At 41.1% G+C, this 11914-nt stretch overlaps 1 protein-coding gene across 2 annotated transcripts in view; it reads right to left on the minus strand.

Moving 5' to 3' along the window:
• slc4a4a (solute carrier family 4 member 4a) overlaps window positions 1-4176 on the minus strand; it is a 64082-nt gene extending 59906 nt beyond the window's left edge. For both annotated transcript variants that reach the window (XM_030723510.1, XM_030723509.1), the window contains exon 1: window positions 4130-4176. In XM_030723510.1, the coding sequence (XP_030579370.1) occupies window positions 4130-4146 (17 nt within the window). In that variant the 5' untranslated portion in view covers window positions 4147-4176. The remainder of the gene's footprint in view (window positions 1-4129) is intronic.
• Between the last annotated feature and the right edge of the window lie 7738 nt (window positions 4177-11914).

Here is an 11914-nt window from a genome sequence, read left to right on the forward strand (position 1 = left end):
AAAGATTTGATCTTTTTGTAGACTTTGCAGTATTTTCTTGGTACTTGATTTTGATTTTTCTGTGTCGTCTGACAAAGTTTTCGATAAAATCTATAGATGTCATATTGGACTATTGGAAATTAATAGATAGCTTCTTGTAACCTCAGCAGAGGCAGTAAAATAACCATCTGTATTCAGTTATTCTGTGTATTGAGGAGATGTACATTTCTTATGAACATCATCATCTGTAAGTACGGTTTGGGGCTGAGAAGGAGCACAAAGGGCTCAGAGGTTAAAGGTCAGCTACAGAACAGTCTTCTCCCTCCTGTCCTAAATGTGATGGGGACTGTCTCCACTCACTGCATCATGCTGCATAATCATCACATACATACTTTCACTTTTTCTTGTGTGGAAAAGTTAAAGACAGAAGGAGAAGAAGTGTGTTTGCGACAATCTGCCAAAGGATCTGAGTTACAGTCTCTCTTTATCAGGATTTATCTGCACTCAGTCATTTTTAGACTTGCTTCTCGTTTTCAGCAGCCACCATGTAAACATGTTGGCTCGATATATGAATTAAGAACTCCCCAAACAATACAAACACTTTCTGCAGTCACTAGTATGAGCTGCTGAATTTCACCTGTTTTATGGTATGTTCACACTGATAAAGATATATTGTGTGTGGTGACCCTGTTCATCCTGCCTTCCTTTCTGCCTGTGTGTGTATGTGTGTGTGTGTGTGTGTGTGTGTGTAGCAGCTCCTTCCAGCAGGTACTGCAGAGAAGCTGCAGCTTGTTCCCAATCAGGGTGTGAGTGCTTTATAAAAGCCCTCAGACTTCATCTGCTATGAGGCTCTTTTGGATTTGGGTCTCTTGCATTAAACACTGCATTTACCATCTCTTCAGTCAGGCACTCACTCAGACCACTGACAGCACCAACTACACACACCGTGGTTAATTTAACTTTTTATGTTTCTTTCATTTAAAATAAACTGTTTCTTAATTGGCCTTTTAGCCAAGGCCACACAGCCCGGTTTGTGGTGGACTGAACAAGAAAAACTTCTCATGCTTTAGGTGTGATGTGTCATGCTGTGTGCTCTGAGTCGACTTCTCAGGAGCTTTAAAATAACACTCAGATTCAACCACAGCTAAAGCCCGAGGCCTTGTTATCTCTGCACTTCACTGGTTTTCCTACTTCCTTCATTGCCACCTATGGAACAACCGAGGACATAACAGGCCAAACCTCATTCAGCCTGAGCTGACAGCCCACACATGCTGCACTCTAATTAATGTCAAAGAAACAACAGCTTCACCTTATAATTCAAAAACTCTTCATTGAGTTTCTTTATCTGCTTCTGCTCGAACACTGCAGCACATTCCCCCCCCAGCTTCCTTTGACCTACAGATAACCACGTTTCCCTGATCACATTAAGCTTTCCCTGAATTATTATTGTTTCCCTACAGAACAGCAGGAGATGTGCAGAGAGGAATTTCAAGAAGAAAAGAGCAATTTCTTTTTTTTTTAAGGGAAAAACTGAAGGGTTTCCAGTTTCATTGTTTTTGTGAGTATTTGACATGAAACCAAAACCTGTAAGCCTCAACTTTCAGTACTGGGCTGTAATCAGGAAAAAGAGTTAAGCATAATCTGCCAGGCTCTGTTACTAGATTTAAACTGCATAATGAAAAATAAGCAACCCAACGACTGACTGATTCCTCTGCTGATGGGATGTGGGTTTTTCCTGCAGAGTCTGAACTTATTTAACCTTTTTTAAGTTGGCTTAAAGATCAGTCTCATATCATATGAACTTATGAGATCATAAATGTACACCCTTTATATCTTCCGTCATATGCTCTGCTATTTAGAAACACGAGTATTATTGTATTTAATAGCTTACACTGAGTATATGTCGAAGGGCACGTCTTCTGAACGCCACGAGTAAAACATAAATCAGTGATTGAAATCAGGCCTGAACCGGATTTCTGAGCCCAGGCAGTTTTTTTTTTCTGTTCTAATAACACATTCATCTCCTTCAAATATCATCCCAACATTTACTTCATCTTTCAGTATTTCATTTGTGCTAAAAACAAAGGTCAAGCTATTGGTCCAAACACAGCAAAGTCTCTGAGTGCTCGTGCACTCTGTCAGCTCACTGTGGACGGGGTTAGCTTCGACTGAAGATTCAGTTTGCTGCACCTCTTTAACTCTAAATTAAAACTTAAACACACCACTGAACTCGTTCATAGGGATTAAATCGCCTTTGTGAAGCATTCACAGAGACACTCGTTTACACCAAGAGTGGCAGGCAGAGGAGCAGTCCGGTCTCAGTCAAAGATTACAGTAAGAAATCACCTTTGTAGAAAGAATGTGTGACGGCTCATGAGACCAAAATGAAAAATCATTTCCAAACATGCAGACGACAACACACTCCACGCACTCTTACCCAACTTTAACTGGGCTTCTTTCATATCATGCACGCTCACAACTTGAATTGGACCTGATCTGCTCTTTGTAAGTTCTGCTAAAAGGATATTATTGTGTTCCTGTATTCCCTCTCTGTTTGGAGAGGAGAGGGTTTCCTGTGTGTCCAAACCACGGAGACATCAAACAGCACGAAGGCATCCACACTGCACTATGGTACGCAGCATCTGCTGCAGTCATCATATGAATAACTGCATCCAGGTCACGTATCAAGTATCTTGACCTCTGATCAGATTTGTAAAGGTAAATTCCTCGTGCAACTAGGGCAAAGGAGAAGATCACATTACTCTGAAACTCAAAAGGGGTTCTCCACGCAGTAAGAGGATATCTGCAGCTTACGTTAAACGGTTTTTGTCTGACGAGCTGAAGTTTGAAACAAGTTTTTGTTTCTCGGTAACTCACACAAACCACACCAGAGATTTCCACCACTGGGTGCAGATAAACACAGATCACAGCAGGATGTTGGAACTATGGATCCAGAGATGACGATAACGGGAATGTTTTGAGATAATAAGCCACTTTTCTGGCTCAATTTATGAATCAGATTTGATTCATTGTAATATGCTTTGCTTTTAAATGTCTGTGCAGGTGACTACAGGTGCATTTTCTCATGCTTTTCTGTTGGGTTTCTGACTGCAGCCATGAAAAATGCAAAGTCATAAAGCTGCAGCAAGAGCTGGCCTACTAAACTTTAAAAAAAATCCATCCAACCGCTTTTAAAATGCAAACATAAAGCAAATATATATGCTGTGATTGGTAGGCATCAGAGCAACATAGGCAGTGTGTTTAAGTAACTCTGCTTTCCTAACAATTATATGCTAGAATCCATGTAAAGCAGTTTCATGGTCCCAGGCTTTTCGGTGTTTGTGGGTTTGTGATCTTTGGATTTGAGATGTGATTTATGTTCTAGTTCTCTATATCTTGTATTTTGAGTATAATATTATTATTATTATATCTTTACTTCTGGTCCTTGTGATGTTAGATCCCTTTCTGCCTGTTCCAGTCTTGCCTGTGGATTTTGTCCTCAGCATCACCTGTGTGAGGTCAGCCTCGTCTCCGTGCTTGTTTACCTTTTTGTCTTTGTGTGAAGTTTGGATGTGTGAGTCTGTGTATCACTGTTTCTCATCTCTTGTGTGCTGTGTTTAGTTTTTTCTTCCTTTGTCTCATCTCACTAGTTACCTGGTGTGTGTGTGTGTGTGTGTGTGTGTGTGTGTGTGTGTGTGTGTGTGTGTGTGTGTGTGTGTGTGTGTGTGTGTGTGTGTGTGTGTGTGTGTGTGTGTATTGAGAGTCCTAGTTTCTGGATCTTTGCTCCTGTTCAGCTGCTCTGTGTATTTTTCTGAGAGCTCAGCATTACTGCTTTAAGCTTATGTCAGTTTTCTCCTGCATTTGGGTCCACATCCTGCCTGCCTGCCACCCTGACAGTCCAAGCGTTCAGGTTTACTCTTTAACGTGCTTCACTTAAACTGACCTTAAAGGACTCAGGGTTTGGTAATGACCAACTCTGCCTAGACACATGGAAAAAAATTTTGGCAGCTACACGTAGATATAACTTCCTTCTTTTAAATGAACTTTAAACTTAAAGAACCAGCAGCTTTATGAACAAAGGTGTGTTACACTTGATCAATTTAAGATTTCTTAGCTCCGCTATGAAAAAGCGCTTGAAGGAATCACTTACTTCTTGGCGCCACTCATCTCTTCAGGTCGCGTGTGATGAATCTCCTTAATGAATGTGCTGAGCAGAGCGGATCAAAGGAGCGGGCGGCTGCTGATGTTTGACCTGACAAAGTAACAGAGAGGTCATTTCTCTGCTCCAGAGTCTTTCACGGGCGGGTCTTACACGCAGGAATCACAGGAATATGCTACATCTGCTGGTGGTGTAAACGTTTATTAAAGCTTAGACTTAAAATACAAGGCAAAATAAATGCAGCTTATGATGCTGACATTAACGCTGCAAGATCAATCAGACTCTAGAAACTTCACACTTCTATGCAGATGATTTGGCTCCCAGAAAACACCGTAAATCAGGTTAAACGAAAACGGCTTAAACAAAACAAACACCACCTGCGCATTTACGCGCAACACACTCTCAGATATTGTGATCATATATCAAGTTAAGCATTTAAAGCAACACAAGGCAGGAAAAAGTCTATAAACTCTTGAAGGCACCTGCAGGAAAATGAAGAGAAATACGGTGATGTATCACCAAAGCGCCTCTTTACGCATGTACACCGGGCCCGGACACGTTTCACCTGTCCAAAGTGAAACTGCAGTGAAAGACTTACCGCCGTGTTGCTGATCTTTGGCTTTGTGTGTTTGGTTCCTATCGTCACTCCTGCGCTGGCATGAAGGTAAAGAGCTTCTACTTCCACTGCTTAGAGTAAGTTTGACTGTAGCATTGTGACAGCAGCTGCGCTCAGCATGCCGCTTCTATCTGCCGGACCATCCTTCCTTCAACGCCACTCCTCCGGTGGGAGGTCAAACTGCCCCTCCGCCTCACCATCCCGTTTTTCCTCCTGCTGAACCAAGTCATTGTACTGTTATGCCATCCGGGCACCGTCACTGTTTGAACTCACGCGAAGAGCCATCTGTGTGGACTTTACTGAAAACATACACACACAAAAAAAGACGTTAGATTAAAATAAATAAATAAATAAAAAGTCAGGTTCTCAGAAATGAGTAAATACTTCAACATTTACTCATCTCTATTTTCTGGAATCACGCTGAACCTTTTATTACTGGGCTTACTAATGTGGTGATATATATATATATATATATATATATATATATATATATATATATATATATATATATATATATATATATATATATATATATATATATATATATATATATAAATCATATTCATATATTTGATATTTTTTTGGTCACATAACAATCTGTGGCAACAGTCGTGAGATATTGTTTGTGCAGGTAAAACAATCAGGAACAACAGGACTGTTTTTATGGAACATCTGTCCAGTATTACTGCAGCTCTTCTGCTGAACCTGATGACTTATTTCAGCAGATATAGAGCGCCATCTTTTGGAAGAAATATTGCAATATTGGCTGACATTACCTTCCTGCTGTATTGCTTATAGTTGCCAGCAAATCCTAAACAGGTGCTAGTGTAATAAACAGTAAGTTTCTCATGTTATGGCTGGAAAAAATCTTGGTTTTTATCATTTCTGCCCAAGGGTCCTTAGCACCAGAGTCTCCCTTGCACTATGAAATTAATAATTATAGCTTTACTAATAATTAAAAAATCATAAGTCCGTGATAAAACAACACAGTTATCTTTAATGTGTTTTGGTTCAGCAGTTTTTTTCACTCAGGTCTTTTCTTGGTTTTGATCCCAGTAAACAGTTAAATATGCTAATTAGCTGCAACATTAAAGTGAGACAATGGCTGAAGTGAATGCAATCGATCACTGTGCAATGCAAAGCCACTGTCCTGTGTCAGCAATCTACCCCCAGTAGGTCAGTGCGCTCAGGAATAGCTTGATGTGTCAGACCAGACCCAATCCAAGGGAGACCACCCTGCAACCCACAGGATCCAAAAGATGTGCTGCCAACCAGCAGCACAGAAAAAACACGAGGTCTCCTGTCCACAGGCCGGTGGGTTTGAAGGTAGATATTAAGAGTAGGTTCAGTGCATCCTTGAACCTTTACCTTTGTATTCCTCCCAAAATTGGGGTAGATTCTTTCAGACTAAGAAAATCAGCATGTTATCATCCACAAGAGTTTCCAAAATGGTTTCAAGAAACAAATGAAATTACTGAAATCCACCAGCACCACATTTTAAATGTGTCCATATAAGCAAAGGGAACAAGAACAAACTGGTTAATGTTTCCAAGGTTTACTTACTGTTACAGTCTGTGGTGGCCAGCCATGGAGCAAATCTGCCAGGAGTTTAATGAATACTCTGCAAGGACCTGACTTTCCAGGAAAAGGTGAATATTTGGGAATAGAAAAACATCCTTTTAAATCCTCGTCAGTCACCTCTGCCACTTTCTGCATTATGGAACTTGTTTCTGCCAGTCAAATCTCAAAATTTTGATTTATTATCTCACAATTTCAATTTGCTACTGAGTAAGTCAAAATTTCAGGATATATAACTGTGGCAGAAACAAGCTTCCATACTGCACAGGGAGTTCATATATGTGATCAATCTTTTTGCCTCAGCCAGGCCATTTGGACACTAATCAATTCAGCGTAAACAGGCTAAACTTCCACAGTTAACCATACATTCACTTGCTATTCAGCATATTTATAACATTTTCTTCTTGAAATATTTTCAAAAATTATTCCGGAGTTCAAAAAGGATGTTCATGGCAAACTATTAGTTTATACCCTCATGTTATCATGTAATCTGATATTAACCCTCTGGGGTCCGGGGTATATTTGGCCGTTTTTGACTACTTTTGTTTTTACCTCTATAGTTGACCTTAGAAACGGTTTACCTTGCCTTGTTTGGTATCATTCTTTTCAGCACCACCTCATGTGTGTGACTGTATAGTTATTCTTTCATTTTGGCATACTGTATTAACACACTGGACTTAAAATCACATAAAAACATAAAATCCGAGTAGAAAAAGATTTGATTTTTTTACTGTAAAAATCAGAAACATGCTTAATGAATTTTTAAAACTTAAAATGCAAATATAAGTTGTAAATTTTCAAAACTTGTGTAAAAATATAGTAAATAATCAAGTTATATGCAGGTATTCACATTAAAATGCAGGAAAGGCCTCAGGCGTTTTTCTGTACAACTATTTGCAGAGCAATGAGGACTCACATTAAGATGCTACACAAATTATTTATGCCACCTCAAAACACAGTTTCTGTCCTCCACAAGACTGAGGGGCCCATCACAGGCAAAACTTGCCATCAATATTGTCTCTTTTACCACTTTTTCACTTGTTCCTCAGGAGCCAAATGCACCCAAATGCAACATGGTACCGCATAATTTTCTGATTGGTTGAAATGGTGCATTTTTCCACCAATAGGAAAGGTGTTGTCCGTGGACTCCAGAGGGTTAATCCAAATAGAGACAATTTTGATATGTTTGATGTGGAAATTATTTGTAACAAATATGTGGGAAAAAAGAGTTTCATTCAGGCATCCTCTAGGACAGACAATATTGTAGCATTGTGGCAGAGGCATCAATGCATCTTATTTAATATGTTCAGAGCAGTCTGTATAAGGTGGATAATGTTGACAGTAATAACTCCATAGTCATTAAGTCACATTTAATGCCTTATTAATGTATACTTTTATTTACATGCTCAGTATTTCTGAGAATGAAATGATCGTGGGCTTATGAGGATATGAGGACTGGCACCACTGGTACAGTTGTATCTTTATGGGAAGGTGACATTTGTGTTTTATTCCTTTTTACTCATTTTTTATCTTTTGTGTGTTGTGTTTTATGTGATTGTTTGTTCTTATGGACCATGAGTCTGAAATAAAGATTGATTGAGACGTTTTACTTGTGTGAACATGAGGCTAACCACCTTGGATCAATAGGTGAACACTGGCAAATTTCATTAAAGGGTGTTCCCTGAATGCAGCACCCCACACAGGAGGAAAGGGGTCGGATTTCTTATTTTCATTGTATTATATTCCTTTATATTCTTGGGCAGCACTGATGTCTAATATGTTTGCATTAAGTAGTTTTAGTGTTTTTGACTCCACAGAGTCTGCAGTGCTTGTAACTCTGGTTTTATTCTCACCAGTTCCAGTTTTGTTGCTAACTTTGTTGCTTACTGGCTGTAGGGTCCAGTGAGTTCAGTGTGTTCACTTGTTTGGTAAAGAAACATTTGGCTTACAGCTGCTGCATCGGGGTTCATTAGACAGACTCAAATGAGCCATTAAATCAAAACAATGAGCTAAAAGAGGCCAAGAAGCTGCAGAAAACACTTACTAGCCTATAAAACAATCATTTGAGCTTGTTTATATGCTTCACCTGTCAACAGGGTTGACATGTTCTACATTATAACAGCACAATAAAACAGCTCATTGCTTGAATTTGGTTATTGGGTGATTTTGATTACAATGGTATTAGTTTCTCTGGGGCATCCTATTGTCCTATTTAGCTATTTAAATGTTCTACATGCTCTGAGTTCAGAAAAGCCCATCCATCCATCCATCCATCCATCCATCCATCCATCCATCCATCCATCCATCCATCCATCCATCCATCCATCCATCCATCCATCCATCCATCCATCCATCCATCCACTAATGCTTATCCAGGGCAACAGTCTAAGCTGAGAGGCCCAGACCTCCCTCTCTCCAGCCATCTCCAGCTCCAGCTCAACCAGAGGGATACCGAAGCGTCCCCAGCTGAGAGACATAATCTGTCTGCCCCGATGATACGATTACGAAATCAATCATCACCTTCGACCTAGTGTGTCCTGGCGCCAAATGTGCTTGTGGGACATCCTTATGCTTGATTATGGTGTTTGTTCTGGACAGACTGTGGTTAGCGCAGAAGTCCAACAACAAAAGCCTTCTTGGGTTCAGATCAGCGAGGCCTTTCCTTGCAATCACACTGTCGTCACATGACTTTCAAGGTCCCCCAGCAGGACAGTGTAGTCCCAGCCAGGGGCACCTTCAAGCACCCTGCCCAGGGTCTCCAAGAAAGCTGGGCACACTGATCTGTCTTTTGGCACATAAGCACAACTGACAGTCAGGACCTGTTCCCCAACCAGAAGTCGCAGGGAAGCAACACTCTCTGGATACAAGCATACCCACCCCCGTTGGCCGTCTCTCAGCAAAGCCAACTTCTGAGTCCTCAGTAGTCCTGAGTTAAGCCTCTCGCCAAGAGACTGGTTCCAGAGCCCAAGCTGTTGCGGTAAGCCAGACTATAGATGGTACTTCTCAAATTCAAACACTAGCGAAGGCTCGTTCTCCACCAGAGAAGTGACATTCCATATTCCTGTAGTCATCCCTAACTGCCACCTGATCTACAAAGCACCAAATCCCTGCACCCTCTCTTGAAGTACTGGCCCATGTGTTGCTTTCAGGTTGTGCCCAGCCAGGACCCATAGGCTAAGGCACGACAACCAGGCTCTCTCCCACAAGCACCCCTTTGGGCTTGGCTCCAGGATGGGGCCCCAGTAACCCTATCCTAGGCAGAGTAGCCATGTCCCTTGATATATATACATTAAAAAAAAAATCCCAGCTTGCCCCTACGGGCGGTCTATTTTGCCCTCCAAGCTCGGGTACTCTACCCGAGGCCTGGGGGCTTGAGGGTCCTGTGCAGTATCTTCGCTGTTCCCAGTATTGCGCTCTTCTGGACAGAGATCTTGGATATTGTTCCAGGAATCTGCTGGAGCCATTCTCCCAATCTGGGGATCACTGCCCCGAGTCTTCTGATTACCACGGGGACCACTGTTACCTTCATCTTCCACATCCTCTCCAGCTCCTCTCTGAGCCCTTGGTATTTGTCAAGCTTCTCCTGTTCCTTCTTCTTGATGTTCCCGTCACTTGGTATTGCAACGTCTCTCACTACGACCTTCTTCCTTTGTTTGTCCACCACATCGATGTCCGGTTGGTCAGCCACCACAAGTTTGTCTGTCTGTATCTGGAAGTCCCACAGGATCTTAGCTTTGTTGTTCTCAACCACCCTTGGGGACATGTCCCATTTTGACCTCGGGACTTCCAGGTCACATTCGGCACAGATGTTCCTGTATACTATGCCGGCCACTTGGTTATGGCGTTCCATGTATGTCCTGCCTGCTATATATATATATATATATATATATATATATATTTTTTTTTTTTTTTTTTTTTTTTTTTTTTCCCATCATACGGGCTTTTTTGAATCACTCTTAGTCTGGCCCCTCACCCAGGAGCAAATTTGCATTAGGAGACCCTACTAGGGTCAAATTGCCCCTGACAACATAACTCCTGGGATCATAACGTTGGACAAACCCCTCCACCACAATAAGTTGTGGATTCTTGGAGGGGATTCATGGAGAGTTAAGAAAAGTGCTGTTAAAAACAGAACTTCACAAAATGTGCACCATTTCTCACAAGCATAGAAACATTCTCACTGCTCTCAGGGAAGACGTGCTAATGTGCTTGTGTTGTCTGTTTTTTTTTTCCCCACTTAACTGTGAATTCTTAACAGCTTTCTGGAAAATGCTGGTTACTGTGTAGCTTGTGATTCCTTGCAGAGCTCATGTTTGTCACATCCAGACCCTGTATCTGTACACACAAACAAGGAAATAATATTTAACTTGAAAATTTAGTTTAACCATTTCTTGCTGTGACAGTGTGACCTGTGACCTGTGACAGTTTCCTGCGCATGATGCTTTTTGGATTGTTGCCAAATCAAAACTAGAACAGGGATTTCTGCTGCCATGGGGAATTTTGATGTCTAAACATCCAAATATCTGGTTTTATTTTTGTATATCATATATGCATGCAATCAGCTGAAAAAGAACGAAAACGCTCTTTACATTCTAATGTTTACATAGCAGGACATAGTAAAAAAAACATCTAGTCCTCATCTGATCTAAAATGACTTAAATCCAGCCTCAGATGAACAAGAACACATGACATTTACACCAGGCCATTGTTTGTTTATCAAAAACTAAGCCAAAATGCAGAAGCAGCATGTGAAAAACTAAGTACACCCTTACTGCTTCCATAAGAATTATGAGGGTAAATAGCAGCCAGGTGCTGCTAATCAGATACATTTGATTAACTGATCTTCAGTAGTGTGAGTACCTCTATAAATGTTAACAAATCCAAGCTAAAATTGGGGCATGAGAGGAGAGAGACATGACAAAAGACATGCTGTGGAAGAGAGCAAGAGATTAATAACAATTAAGGATTAAATGCCAAGGGGAGTATAAACAAAGTAAATAAGGTGAATGAAAAGAAACAGTGCATTATGGGAACCCCCCAGCAGCCTAGGCCTATTGCAGCATAACTAAGGTGTGGTTCGGGGTCACCTGATCCAGCCCTAACTATAAGCTTGATCATAAAGGAAAGTTTTAAGCCTAATCTTAAAAATAGAGAGGGTGTCTGTCTCCTGAATCCAAGCTGGGAGCTGGTTCCACAGAAGAGGCGCCTGAAAGCTGAAGGCTCTGCCTCCCATTCTACTCTTAAGTATCCGAGGAACCACAAGTAAGCCAGCAGTCTGAGAGCCAAGTGCTCTGTTGGGGTGATACGGTACTATGAGGTCTTTGAGATAAGATGGGGCCTGATTATTCAAGACCTTGTAGGTGAGGAGAAGGATTTTAAATTCAATTCTGGGTTTAACAGGGAGCCAATGAAGAGAAGCCAATATGGGAGAAATCTGCTCTCTCTTTCTAGTCCCTGTCAGTACTCTAGCTGCAGCATTTTGGATCAGCTGAAGGCTTTTCAGGGAGCTTTTAGGACAGCCTGATAATAATGAATTACAATAGTCCAGCCTAGAAGTAATGAATGCGTGAATTAGCTTTTCA

The sequence above is a fragment of the Archocentrus centrarchus genome, unplaced genomic scaffold (genome assembly GCF_007364275.1).
Source record: "Archocentrus centrarchus isolate MPI-CPG fArcCen1 unplaced genomic scaffold, fArcCen1 scaffold_26_ctg1, whole genome shotgun sequence".
Lineage (NCBI taxonomy): Eukaryota > Metazoa > Chordata > Actinopteri > Cichliformes > Cichlidae > Archocentrus > Archocentrus centrarchus.